This window comes from Pezoporus flaviventris, unplaced genomic scaffold, assembly GCF_033815535.1.
Source record: "Pezoporus flaviventris isolate CSIRO_AGI_PZ_B2104156 unplaced genomic scaffold, CSIRO_AGI_Pfla_v1 ptg000105l, whole genome shotgun sequence".
Classification (NCBI taxonomy): Eukaryota; Metazoa; Chordata; class Aves; order Psittaciformes; family Psittacidae; genus Pezoporus; species Pezoporus flaviventris.
The window spans coordinates 321,656-337,616 of NW_026892653.1; the positions used below are offsets into that span (position 1 = coordinate 321,656).

General features: G+C 63.5%; 3 protein-coding genes across 8 annotated transcripts in view; 2 read left to right on the plus strand and 1 right to left on the minus strand.

Annotated features, from left to right (window-relative positions):
* The window catches only part of ANKRD11 (ankyrin repeat domain containing 11), a 153,611-nt gene extending 149,316 nt beyond the window's left edge, over positions 1-4,295 (plus strand). For all 5 annotated transcript variants that reach the window (XM_061477322.1, XM_061477320.1, XM_061477324.1 and 2 more), the window contains 4 exons: positions 327-425; positions 509-652; positions 1,726-1,818; positions 3,016-4,295. In XM_061477322.1, the coding sequence (XP_061333306.1) occupies positions 327-425; positions 509-652; positions 1,726-1,818; positions 3,016-3,201 (522 nt within the window). In that variant the 3' untranslated portion in view covers positions 3,202-4,295. The remainder of the gene's footprint in view (positions 1-326; positions 426-508; positions 653-1,725; positions 1,819-3,015) is intronic.
* On the plus strand, positions 3,627-9,015 carry SLC22A31 (solute carrier family 22 member 31). Its single transcript, XM_061477363.1, has 11 exons — positions 3,627-3,655; positions 5,588-5,714; positions 5,774-6,280; positions 6,620-6,723; positions 6,809-6,963; positions 7,062-7,230; positions 7,486-7,625; positions 7,704-7,812; positions 7,884-8,098; positions 8,212-8,323; positions 8,415-9,015. The coding sequence occupies exons 1-11, from the start codon at positions 3,627-3,629 to the stop codon at positions 8,758-8,760; spliced, it is 2,013 nt and encodes a 670-aa protein (XP_061333347.1). The 3' UTR covers positions 8,761-9,015.
* Positions 9,016-9,025: 10 nt separating this feature from the next.
* CDH15 (cadherin 15) lies at positions 9,026-15,648 on the minus strand. 2 transcript variants are annotated; one of them, XM_061477343.1, is made up of 14 exons: positions 15,457-15,648; positions 13,522-13,674; positions 13,191-13,346; positions 12,967-13,111; positions 12,719-12,879; positions 12,402-12,530; positions 12,127-12,312; positions 11,795-12,048; positions 11,562-11,704; positions 11,241-11,477; positions 10,918-11,157; positions 9,950-10,086; positions 9,700-9,855; positions 9,026-9,620 (listed from the first exon to the last, which is right to left on the minus strand). In XM_061477343.1, the coding sequence occupies exons 1-14, from the start codon at positions 15,505-15,507 to the stop codon at positions 9,423-9,425; spliced, it is 2,346 nt and encodes a 781-aa protein (XP_061333327.1). In that variant the 5' UTR covers positions 15,508-15,648; the 3' UTR covers positions 9,026-9,422. The 2 variants fall into 2 exon arrangements, with proteins under 2 accessions (XP_061333327.1, XP_061333328.1); XM_061477344.1 differs by having other exon boundaries at positions 9,488-9,620; positions 9,950-9,970.
* Positions 15,649-15,961: the final 313 nt, after the last annotated feature.

The window sequence follows — 15,961 nt, forward strand, 5'->3', positions numbered from 1 at the left end:
TTCAGGCCCGTTTACAAACTGCCTTTTCAGCACACGGGGTGGTGGAAGCTCTGGTTCTGTGTCTCAGACCTCATGTCTCAGCACTGGACGCCTCTTGCCCTGTTGTCTCCCCCCTTGCTGTGGTCTAGGCATGGTCAGGGTGTTGTCCTTTGCCACCTGCCTGCTGAGGCACAGGCAGAGTTTCTCCTGTGGCAAGCTCAGTACATCACCCTGCGGGGCGGCACCAGCTCCCTTGGCCAATGTGCTGCGTGGCAGGGGGTGCTGGGTGCAGGCAGGGCACCCAGCAGCAGTGTTGGCTCTAACCCCCTGCTGCTGTGTGCCCACAGATCGCACCGCCACCGTCGCTCGCCGAGCCTCTGAAGGAGCTCTTCAAGCAGCAGGAAGCAGTGCGAGGGAAGCTGCGGCTCCAGCACAGCATAGAGCGGGTAAGGGAGTGCTCCCAGGAAACTCCTGCTCGGGAGGAGGTCCTGGATTTGCTCTGCTCACTGCTTCCTTTGCTCTTCCTCAGGAGAAGCTCATCGTTTCCTGTGAGCAGGAGATCCTGAGAGTTCATTGTCGGGCAGCAAGGACTATTGCCAACCAGGCTGTGCCCTTCAGTGCCTGCACCATGCTGCTGGACTCCGAGGTCTATAACATGCCTCTAGAAAATCAGGTCAGTGTCTGTCTTGATGGTGAAGGTTCTGTGCCAGACCCTGAGGGAGATGTGCTTTTCTGGATGGAGGGAGGGAGGAGTTCCTAATGCTCTCCCTGCTCAGGTGCCTTACTCCTACCATGGCACACAGATACAGAACATGCTGCAAGAGCCCTGCAGCTCCTGTCTGACCCTGCAGGATGCCTACTCTGACTCAGTTTCTGGTATCACATGTTCTGGGATACCCCATATGTGTGCCAGGGAAGGAAATATATCCAGAACGTGGGGATACAGGGAGCATGTTGTCCTGATAGAAGCAAAAACGATTGTGTTTATCAGTGAGTCTCAGGACTGTCTGCCCTTTTTCTTGATCAGTATCATCTGCATCCTTAAAAGGTTTCTTTTACTACACTCTGAGATACCTTCCTGTTGAAGGAAGGGAAGAGAACCATTAAATTGATTTGTGTCTGAATAGGGGCTTTGACAGAGCCAGGCTCTATCTCACAAGCCACAAGAAATAGTCATTTCTTCCTTCTGTGCGAGGGAAGGGCGAATCGTGTCCAGTTTCTGCAGCTGGTGGCCATGTGGCTGCAGTTGGTCCCACACCATCCTGCCAGCATCCCCTGCAGCTGCTGCCAGCCTTGCTGCTCAGGGAAGCACACTACTGCATTGCAGGAGGGATCCTGTGCAGGAGTAGAATCCTGGAATTCATTAGTGACCTGGAGTATTGATCCCAGAGCCTTGATTTATCCCTCAGCATTTCCCAGCCAAGTGTCTGTGCTTTTACAGTGAAGACATTACAGTCGTGGGCATGAGTTGAAGCAGACAAGAGAGATGTGAGTGCTCTGATGGGCTGGCACAGACAGATTCTCTGCAAAGCAAGCAGACATGGGGAGTGCATGCATGCACACGTGTGTGCATCACTGCCTGAGGCTGAAGCCTTGGCAGAGGGCTGCCAGAGCAGCTGGGAGCAGTGTGCTCTATTCTCCCTCCCTCCTTGTTTCTGATGAGTGTATGCCCTAAGAGGAGTTGGAACATGGCCTGTTAGACCTGTAGCTGCATAAAGTAATTCCCTTGTGCTGTCTTTTGCTTAGGGAGATGAAAACAAATCGGTCAGAGACCGTTTCAATGCGCGACAGTTCATTTCCTGGTTGCAAGACGTGGATGACAAGTATGATCGAATGAAGGTGAGAGGCTTGGGAGAGCCAGTACATGGCTGGTACCAGGTCGTGCTCCTCTTCCTCCTGGCAGGAGGGGTTCTTCAGGAGGGGTCCTGGCTGTTGCTATAGCTTGAGAACTGCCATTGTGGTTTCCAAAACCCTGGTGGGAGCAGGAGTCCTGAGGTGGTATGGGCAGCATTGGATGATGCAGGGTCATAAAATCCCAGACTGATTTGTGTTGGAAGGGGCCTTAAAGTTCATCCAGTTGCAACACCCCTGCCACGGGCAGGGACACCTTCTGCTAGAGCAGGTGGGATGCTTCTGTGGTGGGATGCATGGCATGGGGGAGAGTTGGGAGCCTCTATGGGCACTTGGGGAGCACTTGCTGGTTCCAAAAAGGGGGTGGGAGACATATTCTGCTAAGGGTTGTCTGTCCGTCTGGGACTCTGCTTCATGCTGTATGGTCTGGAGCCTCTCAAGTCAGTTAGGGTCAGTCAGGGCCTGCTCTGCACCAGCAGTGTGTGCTGCAGCAAGCTCAAGGCCTGTAGTGAACTTCAGGGTGAAAGGAGTCTGTGCAGTGATTTGCAGAGTGGTCTGCAAAGCTCTGGTGGCACGGGAGGGAGCGGGGACGATTGTGCTTCCAGGTGGTGACATGGAGGGAGGTGACAGCTCCCATGAAGGGAGCAGGACCCTGCTCTTGGGCAGCAAATGGCCACTGTTGGGGTCAGTGGGACTGTCTGCTGCCAGCAGGGTCAGTGCCCTCGAGTGCTTATGACCCTTTAAAAGCCATCCCACAAGGCCCTTTTGGGTTCACCCCTGCTTCTGCTGGATTTAGGCTCAGCAGGCATCTCAAGTCCAGGTTGCCTTCCTAAAAACGTGCCTGTGGCATCCTTTGCTGCTGTGCCCACCATGATTGCTGCATGCCTCTTGCCTTTGCCAAGTGGAACGTGCAGCAGGAGCCTTTCCTGCCCTCTCCTACTTACCCCTCATAGAATCATAGAATGGGTTGGGTTGGAAAGGACCTTAAAGCTCATCCATTTCCAACCCCCCCTGCCATGGGCAGGGACACCTTCCACTAGACCAGGTTGCACATTCACTTTGTGTTTGAGACTGTTTATGATTCCTACCTAAATTCCTTCATTTATTCCAACAAGGATACACATTTTAGGCACTAAAATTATGGTTTTCTGCTTGTTCTTTCTTCCTCCCCCCCCCCGGATCCAGACGTGCCTGCTCATGCGCCAGCAACACGAAGCTGCTGCTTTGAACGCAGTGCAAAGGATGGAGTGGCAGCTGAAGGTGCAGGAGCTGGACCCTGCGGGGCACAAATCCCTCTGCGTGAACGAGGTGCCCTCGTTCTACGTGCCAATGGTCGACGTGAACGATGACTTTGTCCTCTTGCCGGCATGACAGTTCAAAACCAGGAGACATCACTGAACACTGGCACGGACGGGAGCCCTCCAAGGTCGGGCGGTCGAGCTCACATTCACCCTTACCGCTTGCTGATGAATCCCTGGTCAGAGGAGGAGGAAGCAGCTATCGGCAGAAAACAAAACAATGAGAAAAATAATTGCACTTTCTTCACAACGTGTCCCTCGCTTCCAGACTGAAGGCAGCTCTGCCGGGCAGTGGGCCAGGGCGCATCTCCTTTGCAGGGAGGCAGCCGGGCTGCACGGGCAGCGGGCACGCACCGGCCAAGAGACTGGCAGAGGCGCAGAGGGGGAGGCCAAGGACACCGTCTGTGTGTTGCAGAAGCTGCTGAGCGGGGCCAGCGACCCAGCGTGATTCATGTACTTGTGAACACCGTGATTTTCCAGCTCTCTGTTTTTCCACCGATGGCGGATCTCCGCTCGGAGAAGCTGCAGTAGGAAACCATGGGGGGGGGTGGGGGGGGGGTGTTTTGAGTTTCTCGTTCCATCCTGGGTATGTCTAAAAAAAAATAAAATCTAAAAAAAAAAAAAAAAAAAAAAAGACAAAAACTTAAAAAAAAAAACAAACCACAAAAAAAAAGGAAAAAAAAAAAAAACCCAAACAAAAACAAGTAGAAGCAAACAGACAGCGTCCGGGTTGGGCAGCCGCGGCTCTGGAGGTGAGGACAGCTCCGGCACCCGCAGCAGCCGCTCGACAGCCTTTGGGAAGAGCGCAGGAGCCACCGGAGCGGCGCGGCCGGGCAGGCGAGTGGTGATGCAGAGAAAGGACTTTGCCAACTGTGTTTTTAATGGAGTAAAATCCATGTGGTTTATATATTTTTTTTTCCTTTAATCTTGGGCATTTCGTTTCTCTTTCTGAGAACATAACTTGAAAACACTACAGAGCCAATACTCATATAAAGAAAAATTGTATCCCATAAATGCTGTACAGTTTTTATATACATTAACAATGTACTTTTGCTGCCTTCTAGATAATTTATTTTGCAACACATTACTGCACAGTTGTAAATAACTTATGTACTGTAACATCACTTTCAGTTATGTGTAAAGAAATAAATAAATTAATTAAAATTATCTTTGTATGTATAGTTCACCCTAGGCAGCACTTGCAAGGAGAAAATATGGTCCAGGATGGTGTGCAATGCTCCTCGGAAGCCCATCTGATGTGCTCAGGTACGGAGGGGTGATTTGACCCGTGGGGCCATGCTGTAGGGGTCTCTGCATGCTCACTTTTAACACCACATCAGCATTGTCCTCCCTCCCCAGGCAAGGAGGTGGCTTCCCAGCACCCAGAGCAAGCTGGAGCCCTGGAGCCTGCAGCAGGGCTTGCAGCCAGCAGTGTTTCCTCTGGGATGCTGCCTGTGTGCCCATGGATGAGGCCTGCTGGACTCCCAGGGTGCTGCTGCAGCCACCACCCCACTCCTGCCACCTCCTGTTCTTTCTAACACTGACCCTCAGAAACAGGTTGAGGGACCAGTGCTGGCTCAATTCTCCCGTGTGAGGCTGGTGTTGGGCAGCACAGCCCGGAGCACCGTGTGGTGCTGTCCCCCCCACGTGCCCTGCTCCTCTGGTACAGAAGCACAAACTGCTTTGGGTTGATTGGGTTGTAGGGATCTTAGAGCTCACCCAGTTCCAACCCCTGCCACGGGCAGGGACCCCTTCCACTAGAGCAGCTTGCTCCAAGCCCCTGTGTCCGTCTTGGCCTTGAACACTGCCAGGGATGGGGCAGCCACAGCTTCTCTGGGCACCCTGTGCCAGCGCCTCATCACCCTCACAGGGAAGAGCTTCCTTATCCTCAACCTAAATCTCCCGTTTCAGTTCACCCTGTGCCACCGCAGCCCTACCACCCCTTCGGCTATCGGCTTCCCACGGAGAGAGGCCAAAAGCAAGCAGAGATAGGATTTTGCAGCAGTGGCGCTCCAGGCCAGCCCGGCTGGCCTTCAGAGACGGTGATTGTTAAATAAATCGTGAGGAGGGCAAAACAAAAGGCTTGTTGACTTGGCTGCCTTGCCGATAGTGGATGCAAGGGGAGCTCTGACCCCACCTTCCCAGGGGAGGGACCAGTCCCCACCAGCCTCCTTTAATACATAGGTGCACCCAGGCGCATCTGTGGGTGCGCACGGCTGGGTCCTGGCATCCCCGGTGCCAAGGGCGCTCCTTGGCCTGGAGCATCACAGAGGGTGAGGAGTGAACCCAGCTTGAAGGGGAAGGGGGGGGGAATCGGGCTGGAGGGCGCAGACCCGGGTTGTAGTTGTGAACTGGGCTTGGGTTGGCACTGCCCGGCCTTGGGGGTGAGCCGGGCTGGCTTGTGAGGAGGTAGATCAGGCTGTGGGGGGCGAACTGAGTTCAGGGGGTACCGGCCCGAGGTGGGAGGGCGGTGAACCGGGTCCGGGGAATCGAATCGAGCAGGGAGGGGGCGTGAGTGTGAACCGGGCCGGGGGAGCAAACAGGGACGGGGGGGACGAGACGGGACGGTCCGAGCGTGAGACCCAGGTGTGGGCTGGACCAGTCCTGGAGGGTGGAACCGGAGCTTCCGGGGCTGCCCTTGCCAGGGCAGAACGCCGGGGAGCGGCAGGGTCAGCGCCAGGAGGGCGGGCCTGTGCCCGGCTGGTTCTGGCCGTCCCCGCGGCGTCCGGCCCGCCTCAGAGCCAGCCTCGCCCGGCAGCGCTGCCCGGTGCCGGCCCGCCCGCCTGCCCCTGCGCCTGCCTCGACGGGCGATGCCGTCTGAGGGCTGGCGGCCGCGGGGTCGGCTGGCGGCGGGGGGGTGGGCTCCGTGCCTGGTCCTGGCGCTGGGCTGGGCGCTGGGCTGGGCGCTGGGAGCCGCTCCCCCGCACCGCTGCCGCCCGGACACCGCTCTGCTGCCGCCGCCGCTCCGCCGCCTGGCGGGGGTCGCGCTCCTGCGCGCAGCCGTCCCTCGGCTCCGCGGCGGCTGGAGCCCCTGTCAGCTCTACCGGTACCGAGGCACCGCCGCCGCCGGCCCCAACGGCACCGGGCCCTGCACGCGAGGCTGGCACTATGCCCTTCCCGCCGCCGGCCTCCGCTCCAACCTCGTCACACAGGTCCGGGGGGTGCGGGGGGTATGGAGGGGTGGGGGGGGGGGGTACGGGAGGGTGAAGGGGTTTGAGGGTAGGGGGGACCCCAGCGAAGCCCTGGGTGTGCGCGGGGAGCCCTGGGGGGGGTCCTGGGATGGGAGGGGGACGGACGGGACCATGAGGGTGCTCGACGGGACGGACGGGGAGGCGCTTTGGGGGCTACAGGGAGCTAAGGACCATCCCCTATGCCCCCCCCCGCGGGGCTTCACTGGCTCCAGCAAGGTCAGCGGAGGGGGGGGGGGGGGTGTTTCTGCCGGGACCGCCGTGCTGATGCCGCCCCCCCCCCCGTGTCCCCCCTCGCCGCAGTGGGATCTCGTGTGCCACTCGCGCTGGAAGGTGCCCCTGGAGCAGACCACACACTTGCTGGGCTGGACGCTGGGCAGCATCACGGCTGGCCTGGCCTGCGACAGGTACCGGGGGTCCCCGGGGGGTTCCCTCCCCACGCAGAGCAGGGGTCCCGGCCCCAGCCCCGCTCACGGCCCCGTCCCCCGGCAGGTTCGGCCGCAGGACGGCCTTTGTGGTGTCCCTGGTACTGGCGGTGCCGCTGGGAATCGGTGTGGCGCTGGCCTCGGACTTCACCGTGGTGCTTGTGGCCCGGCTGCTCTTCGGGGCCGCTCTGGCGGGCGCCTTCCTCTCCCTCTATGTTGCGCGTGAGTGTGGCGATGGGGTCCATGGTGCCCGAGCACCGAGGATGCTCCGGGGTGCAGGCTACCCCATGGCCATGGCACCCACGGTGCCCCCCCTGCAGGGCTGGAGATGTGTGACCCCCCACACCGCCTAGGGGTGACCGTAGTGGCCAGCTTCTTCTGGATCGCCGGGGAGCTGCTGCTGCCGGGGCTGGCCGTGCTGTGCCGGCACTGGCGGGTGCTGCAGGGCGCTGTCACCACGATCCTGGCTCTGATGGCTGCCTTCTGGTGGTAAGGACCGCGGCATAGGGTGGGGTGTGGTGTGCGGGGGGGGGGGCTACCCCTGCACTGGGGCTGAGCTGAGCCCGGGGGCTGGCGCTGAGCCGTGCCCAGCGCAGCGCACCCTGCCCGGGCGATCAAAGCCTGCCCGGGTAAATGTTTGCTCAGGCTCCAAGTGGAGGGTTTCCGTGCTGAGCCGCTCTGCGGCCGGGAAGGGGTCGGGGCAGGCCCTTGGGGGGCCCCGTGACTCCAACCCTCTTGTCGCAGGTGCCTGGTGCTGCTGCTGGAGTCCCCGCGCTGGCTGCTGGCCACGCGGCAGCTGGACAGGGCCAGGAAGACCCTGCAGGCACTGGGCAAGGGCAGCGGCTCCGACCACAGCTCCTGCCACCAGCAGAGCCTCTGCGCCGGTGCGTGCCCTCCGCAGAGCAGAGTGGTGCGGTGGTGCCATGGTGCTGGCCCTAACCCGGGTCCCCGTGTCCCTGCAGAGCTGCGGTCCCTGTCCGAGGGCTCCCCGAAGCCCCGGTACCACGCTGTCTGCGAGATCTTCGGCACCCGGGTCATATGGAAGAACAGCGTCATCCTCGGCTTCACAGCGTGAGCAGGGGAAAGGTGCCGGGGGGCGAGGGGGGTCCTGCCACAGCCCCCCTGATCCCGCTGTCCCGCAGGTTCATCGGCGCCGGCATCCACCACTGCTTCACCCGCAACCTGGCCCCGCACCTGCCCCACTTCTTCTCCTCCTACTTCACACTGGTGGGCACCGAGGCCACCGCCTGCCTCTTCGTCTTCCTGACAGCCGAGCGCTTCGGGCGCCGCGCCATCCTCCTGCTCTGCACCGTCCTCACCGGCATCTGCTCCCTCCTGCTGCTGGCCCTCACCCAGTGTAAGGATGGGCGCAGGGCTCCCCTGCTCTCCTGGGCAGGTTTGGGAACAGGATGCTTCGGGTGGGCTGTGTGCAGGATTTGACCCCTGATGATGCTTTTCCCCCTCGCCCAGACTTGCTGGAGTTCATTGTCCTGACCCTGTCTGTGGTTGGCATCACCACGTCACACGCCGTCACCATGCTCAGCATCTTCTTCGCCAGCGAGGTCCTCCCCACTGTGGTCAGGTAAGGGGGGGAGCTGCCACGTCCCTCATGCTACCCCTGGGTGACCCGGACAGGGTCCCCTGGGTCCCCTCTAAGTGCATTTCCCCCACAGAGGTGCCGGGCTGGGCCTCATTGCGGGCGCCAGCTTCGTGGGCAAGGCAGCAGCCCCCATCACCGCCATCTCCAACAGCCGTGGCTTCTTTCTGCACCACATCGTCTTCGCCTCCTTCACCATCCTCAGCATCCTCAGCATCATGCTGCTGCCAGAGAGCCAGGGCCACAGCCTGCCTCAGTCCCTGGAGGACGGTGAGAAGCAGCGCCGGTCCCCCCTCTTCCACCAACCACCCCGCGAGGACCACGTGCCCCTGCTCGCCACCCCGGGCAGCCAACACTACTCCAACCTCACCTCCTCCGCCAAATCCATGACGGGCTCCACGGTCACCCCCAGTGAGATGTAGCTGTGCCCCCCACCCCATACTGGAGTCTCCCCACTGCTGAACACGGTGCTGGGACCCCCCCATCTTTGGGTGCTCACGGGGATGACGGGGTGCACCGGAACACACGTGATGGGGGGAGCAGCAAGCCAACCCCGCGGTGGGGGTGGATCCTGCCCCACGAGGAGCTTTGCTGAGAATCCTGGGGCAGGGGTGATGCCCCCCCCGGAGTGCTTGCACCAGAGGCTCGCGGGCTGCCAATAAAAGTGCCTTGTTTCTATGGGCGGCTGGTGAGGTCGGGGCCCCGCAGAGTGCCCCTGCCACCGGCCCCTTCTCTGGGATCTTTATTATGGGGGCAGTGGGGGTCCCCAGCTCTATGGGGCTTATCCCCGGGGCATTGCCCTCCACAGGGCTGCCCATGTCCCCACATTCTGCCTTCCTGGGGTTTGCTGGGCATGGGGTCCATGGTGTGTGCAGGTGTGCCAATCCCTGCACTGAGGCCTCTCTCGGTGCACGCGCATGTGCAAAGCCCCTGCATCTTGTGCGTGTCCATATGCAAAGCTGCTGCAGCCGGGCATCCTGTGCACGTACGTGTGCAAGATCCCCACTGCTGGTTCCCCATCCCAGCCCCTCAATGGACAGTGGGGTGACCCCCTCCCCGGCCCCCCCCCCCCCCCCGATCCCTGCTACTGCCCATAGAGGTCGGCCAGGCGCCGGAAGCGTGGCCCCCACTCCGTCAGGTAGTCGTAGTCCTGGTCCTCATCCGTCAGGCTGGAGACGATGGAGCTGAGGGGGCTGGCGACGGAGCCTGAGCCCTCGTAGTCATAGATGAGGGCCGTGTCGTAGGGGGGCACGCTGGGGTCGCTATCAGCCGCCTCCAGCCCCTGCGGGGACAGAGGGGCACCGTCACCCCACTGGGGCTGGGGGCTGGGGGCAGGATGGGGCACTGAGCCCTGTCCCCACCTCGTTGATGAAGTCCTCGATGTCAGAGGGGCCACTGGGCAGCTTGCGGGGTGCCAGGGGGGTGGCGGAGCTGAGCGGGGCGTCCCTGCGCAGCGGCGGCTTCACCCGGGGCGAGAAGAGCTCGGGGTGCCGGAGCTGGTTGATGTCGTAGGCATCCTGCGGACATGGATGGGGTCAGCAGCGGTGTGGGGCCGGGATGGACCCCCCCCCCCCCCCCCCCAACCCGGGGGTGTCCCCGGGTCCTGCTGACCTGGTCCTCCTCGCCCCCGCCCTGCTCGTCGTAGTTGAGGATGTTGTCCCGGAGGTCGTCCCGCGAGCGCTGCAGCAGCCCCTTGCGCAGAGCCCGCCGGCGCCCACGCACCCGCGCGGCCCCCAGCCCCACCAGCACTGCGGGCACAGCGCCCATGGGTGCCAGGCCAGGGGAGCCAGAGCCAGTGGGACGGGGGGTGAGGAGGGTGCTGGTGGGGCTGGGGGAGTGGGGTGGGGATGCAGGAAGGGATTTGGGAGCAATGGGGTGGGATGGGTGAAGAGGGAAAGGGTTGGGGGGTGTCTTAGAATAGGTCAGAAGGGGTTGCTGGGGGGCAGTGTTGGGAGGCATGAGTGGGATGGGGTGTTCTGGAATAGGATGGGGTGGTGAGGGATGCGGGTAGGGAGAGGTTGGGTTGTTCTAGACCAGGATGGGGTGATGGGGAATGTGGGAGGGAGAGGTTGGGGTGCTCTGGACCGGGATGGGGTGATGGGGAATGTGGGAGGGAGAGGTTGGGGTGCTCTGGACCAGGATGGGGTGATGGGGAATGTGGGAGGGAGAGGTTGGGGTGCTCTGGACCAGGATGGGGTGATGGGGAATGTGGGAGGGAGAGGTTGGGGTGCTCTGGACCGGGATGGGGTGATGGGGAATGTGGGAGGGAGAGGTTGGGGTGCTCTGGACCGGGATGGGGTGATGGGGAATGTGGGAGGGAGAGGTTGGGGTGCTCTGGACCGGGATGGGGTGATGGGGAATGTGGCAGGGAGAGGTTGGGGTGCTCTGGACCGGGATGGGGTGATTTGGGACATGGGCAGGGACTGTGTGGGGAGGCCAGGACCATGATGGGGTGACAAGGTGACGGATTGAGCTGGTAGGGCTCAGGATGGGTGGCCAGGACCAGCACTGCACGGAAGAGCACAGGGCTGGGGTGCCGGCTGGGGGCAGGATGGAGGGCTGGGGGGGGTCTCACTCACCAAGGAGCAGGATGCTGCTGCCGAGGATGATCACGAGAGCCCCGAGGGTGATGCCGGCGCCGGCAGTGGCGGCAGCCAGGACGCTGTCCTCGCAGGTTCCCTCCCGGCCGCAGTGGCACACGGAGACGTTCAGGAGCTGCTGCTGCTCCCGCGGGGGGGTCCCCGAGTCCCGCACCAGCAGCGGCAGCGAGTAGAGCCCCTCGGGCAGCTCCGCCAGCACGGCCAGCACGGCGTGGGTCACTGCGGGCAGGGAGCGGGGCTGAGCGAGGGTCCCCCAGCGCCCCCGATGCAGCAGCACCCGCAGCCCGGTCCGGTCCCTTTACCGTTGAAGCGGGAGATGCTCCAGTTGCGGGCGAGCTGCGGGTGCTGGGGGCTGAGCTGGAAGTGGAAGGGGGCGCCGTGGGGGGGGCGGTCATCGTCCGTGGCCCCCAGGAGCAGGGTCCCGCCGCGTCCCGGCCGCCCGCAGAGCAGCGCCGCCGGCGGCTGCAGCACCGGAGCGTGGTCGTTCACCTCCAGGATCTCGATGGAGAGGGTGCCGGTGGCCGAGAGCGGGGGCTCGGCTGGGGGCAGAGAGCGCGGAGGTCAGGGCGGGATGGATGGAGCGGGGTCGGGGGACGTGGCTTTGTGGGGGGGGGTCCGCTCACCGTCATCGCGGGCGAGGACCAGCGCGATGTACCAGCCGCCCTGCAGGAAGGCGGAGGGGTGCAGCAGCTCCCGCTTGGTGCGGACGGTGCCGGTGTGGGGGTCCAGCCGCAGCCAGTCCGCCGGGTCATAGAGCAGCGTGTAGCTGTGGGTGCAGAGGGAGGGGGAATGACTGCACCCTCCAAAACACCCACGAACGGCCAAAGGGTGCCGGGACCCATGTTCTGGGGCTCACGTGAGGGTCTGGAGCTGGTGCGTGTCGGGGTCGCTGGCAGTGTAGGTGGTGACGGGGGTGCCTGGGGGGGCCCCCTCCAGCACGCTGATCCGCCGCGGGTTCTCCCGGAACACGGGTGCCTCATTGACATCCCGCACCCGCACCCGCACGGTGGCCAGCGCCCGGGGGCTGGTGGGAGCCGTGGGCTCCAGAGGCTGCTCGTTCTGCACCGACACCGTCAGCTCGAAGCGGTCCCGCACCTCGTGGTCCAGCGGCTGCAGACAGGGGCCCAAGGTCAACCCGACCCACGGGACCCCCCCACATCCCGACCCAGCCGGTTGCCCTGCGCCCACCTTGGCCACGGAGAGCACGCCGTCGTTGGTGTGGGGGTCGGTGTGGATGGCGAAGGCGCCCTCGGGGTCGCCCTCCAGGATGGTGAATTTGGCCAGCCAGTTGGGTGAGCCGGCCAGGTCCTTGTCGTGCACGAACACCCTGCCCACGTCCACGCCGACCGCCTGCTCCTCCACCTCCATGGAGAACTTTGGGGGGGGAGCGATGTGGGGATGGAGTCTGCTCCCTTGGGGTGCTGCTGACCCTGCGTGTTAACCCACCCTGCCCCAGCCACTACCTCCTCCTTGGTGAACTCGGGAGGGTTGTCGTTGATGTCCTCCAGGTAGATGATGGCCATGGCGGTGGTGGTGAGCCCATCCCCGGACATGTCAGCTGCCTGCACCGTCAGGTTGTACACCCCCATGGTCTGCAGGGAAGGAGGGGGCCGGTGCTGAGCCCCTTCAGCACCCCAAGCAGCCCAGAGGTCTCCCAGAGGCCACCCATTGCATCCCCGTGCCTGGGTCTGCCCATGGCTGGAGCTGTGGTTCTACCATCTCCCAGTCCACAGTGCCAGTGCCACCCCGGTGCCCTCCTGGTGCCACACGTGCCCACTACCTCACGGTCAAGGCCAGGCCGTGCGGTGCAAATCTCGCCAGTGGTTGCATTGATGCTGAACATGCCCCCAGCACCCTGCTCCAGGATGGAGTACCGCACCACTGCGTTATCCGTGTCGGGGTCATCAGCATCAGTGGCATCCACCGTCATCACGCAGGTCCCTGTGGCCACAGGAGCACCATGGTGGGTGCCAGCACCGGGACTGATTCATCCTCCTCTTTCCCCAGCACCCCCCCAGCTGGTCTGACCTGGCTCAGCACCCTCCACCACGCGCCCTGTGAACACATCCTGCCGGAAGAGTGGCCGGTTGTCGTTCTGGTCCACCACGATGATCTCCAGGTCAGTGGGGTCCTCCAGTGTCACACCACCCAGGTCCAGCGCGAAGGCTTTCAGCTGCGGGCATAGCACAGGTCGATTTGGGCTGGCTGTGGGGCTGGGGAGGGAGCTGTGGGCAGGCAGGCAGCATCCTTACCCTGAAGCGGTCGTTCTCCTCCCGGTCCAGCATGGCGTTGAGGAACACCTTCCCGCTGAACTTGTCAATGGAGAAGATGCCCAGGGGCTCCTCATCCACCCCAGGCCCCTTGATGCTGTAGATCACCCCCCCAGGCTGTTGCTTGTCCGACTTGATCTGGGGGAAGCGAGGCTGATGGTCCTGGGGCTGGGGGGGCTCTGTCCCCTGCCTGGGGTCCCCCTCTGCCCTGAGCCTCCCCCCATGCCACATCCTCCTTCCTGGGGTGCCCCAATGCAATCCTCCTGCCCAGGGTGTCCCCCGCCGCCTCGAAGAGAGGGTGGGGGGCTCCTACCTGCACCAGGAGGTGTGGGATGCGCTTGTGGTTCTCCGAGACGCTGATGGGAGGGATCACCCAGGCCCTCTTCACCCGCCTTGGAGCCTCGTGCTGCTGCCAGGCCTGGGGGCTGCCTGGGACTGTGAGCCCCGGCTGGGCTGGGCTGGCACCCTGCAGGGGGACACGGTGCTGCCGGTGACCCTGAAACCTCCCATGTGGGGTGCGGTGCTGGGGGAGTTAGCAGGGACTTGCATGGTTCTGAGGTGCACAGTACTGGGGTGAATAGGGATGGAATGTACAGTGGCGGTGCAGGTTGATGTGGTTAACGGTGATGGGGTGTGCAGTGATGGGGTGCACAGTGATGGAGTGCATAGTGATGGGCCCCCTGATGGGGTTGGTTCTTGGGGAGCAGAGAGGTCACCCAGGTCCCCTGGGGGCTTTGTGTCAGTGGGCCCCTGACATCCTGATGTGATGGTGAGGGGTGTCCCACAGGGAAAGGGTGCTCCTCAAGTGATCCCGGTTGTGCTCTGGGCATGACCCCATGCCACAGCTGGGCAGGGCCCCATGAGACCCTTGCAATAGGGACTGGAAGTGGCACCCCAGCCCAGGTCATGGTAACTGCATGGATGTGGTGGAAGGGTCAGGGATCAGTTTAGGCTGCAGGGGTCGCCTGGCTGGGCCACAGATCAGGAGTGCTGTGGGGCACAGGGAGCTGTGGGGCTGGGGTGGAGCTGGGGGCTGTGAGGTGGGGGAGATGAGGAATGGAGAGTGGGGAGCAGGAGCTACGGGGTTCGAGAGGCCGAAATCGGGGTCAGCAAATTGTGAGGACTCGCATGGGTTTTAGGGGCTGTAAGGAGCTGACCTGAAGGGGTCAGGGAATTGCGGGGTGAAATGGGGGTCCGGAGCTGTGGGGAGCAGGTGTGGGGGCACAGAGATGGGGTCTGGAAGAGGAGAAGGGAGCTGGGCATGCAGCTTCTGCCCCCCCCCCCCCCCCCCCCCCCAGCTCCATGCATCATTATCAGGGTGCATCCTTGTCATGCCCCTCGGGACCTACACCGTCCCCTCCACAGAGAGGGAGCACATCTGGGCAGCATCACGCCTTGCCCCACATCTGCACCCACCTGCATCTGCACCGGGTTACACCGCTGGGTGCTGGGGCGCACTGGGTGCCCCGGGTTCCCCCACGTGCACTGTGCCAGGGCAGGGGGAGTAGGGCAGGGGGGGCTGAGCTGTGGGTCCCTGGTGGCAGAGGGGGCCGGTGCAGGGCAGGGGCTGCCTGCCAGGGCTGGGCAGGACAAAGGGCTTGTTCCGAGGCTGCTGCGGGAGCTGCCCCATGGCTTCCAGCTCCCCCTCTGCCCTCCCCAGGAGAGACACCCCCCCCCCTTTCCCAGGAGGCCACGGATGGGGAGGGTTGTGGGGGGCGATGAGGGGGCTGCTGCTGGAGGGGGGATGACTGTCCTGTATGTGCCTTTTCCTTCCCCTGCCCTGAGCACCCGGCCACGGGGTCCAGGCCAGAACCCCAACAGCTCCATGTGGCTCAGGCCTGAGACCACGGTGAGGGGCTCTGGGGGCACGTGCATGGACGAGGGGGCACGGAGGGGTCTGGGACGATAGGTGGGGTGGGAAAAAAGGGGAGCGCGGTGTTTCTGAGTGCCTAACCCAGCCTCAAATCCCATCTCCCAGCTCACAAAGGCGGGCAGTGTGCCGGAGCCGCAGGCCCCCCTCTGCCGCTGCCATCTGTGGGGTAGAAAATGCCTCAAGAGGGGCACCAAGCCCCCATAACCCCCATCTCCATCCCCACTGCCCCAGAGGATGTGTCTCCACGGGGTCTGCTGTCCCGCCGCCCCCCAGCACCGTGTCCAGTCTCCCCATCCCATCCGGCCCTCCCGAGCCATGGAGCTGGGGGTCCCCATCCCCATCTCCCCCCCCACCCCGTATCCCCGCACCCCTTACCCGAGCGCAGAGCGGGGCGAGCAGGCAGGCGAGCAGGAGAGGGGGGCCCATGGCGGAGCGGGGCGCAGTCCGGCCGCCAGCCCCGAGCTAAAATAACGGCGGGGCTGGCTGAGTGACAGCACATGTGCTGTGGCGGGCCGGGCCCCCCCCCGCACCGGCACCTGCCCCGCCGCCCCCGGCCGCCAGCCTGCACCCGCCGAGGGGCCCGACGGGGCGGGCGCGGGGGGCTCGGGGAGGGACCCGGGGGGGACCCGCAGCCCGGGGCTGGGGCCGGGGGGCCGGTGGGGGGGACAAGAGGCCCCCGGGGCAGGGCGGGAGGGAACGCGGCAGCTGTCGCAGGGCGCACCCCGGGGATGCCGCGACGGGGCGGGAGGGAGGGAGAGACCCGGCCCCGCTGTCCCCGCCACGGCTGGACCGGCACCGGCACCGGGATCGGGATCGGGATGGGGATGGGGACGGGGGGTTCTGCCCGCCCCGCTCCGCAGAGCTCCGCATCGAGGAGAGC

Excerpts from the sequence above, each read along its gene's own strand:
- CDH15 (XM_061477343.1), bottom strand. The coding sequence starts at position 15,507 with ATGGGCCCCCCTCTCCTGCTCGCCTGCCTGCTCGCCCCGCTCTGCGCT. Across the intron at positions 12,531-12,718 it reads GGCCTGGCCTTGACCGTGAG|ACCATGGGGGTGTACAACCT; the intron begins GTAGTGGGCACG and ends CCTTCCCTGCAG. Across the intron at positions 12,313-12,401 it reads CCGAGTTCACCAAGGAGGAG|TTCTCCATGGAGGTGGAGGA; the intron begins GTAGTGGCTGGG and ends CCCCCCCCAAAG.
- SLC22A31 (XM_061477363.1), top strand. The coding sequence starts at position 3,627 with ATGGCGGATCTCCGCTCGGAGAAGCTGCA. Across the intron at positions 7,231-7,485 it reads CTGATGGCTGCCTTCTGGTG|GTGCCTGGTGCTGCTGCTGG; the intron begins GTAAGGACCGCG and ends CTCTTGTCGCAG. Across the intron at positions 8,099-8,211 it reads GCTGCTGGCCCTCACCCAGT|ACTTGCTGGAGTTCATTGTC; the intron begins GTAAGGATGGGC and ends CCCCTCGCCCAG.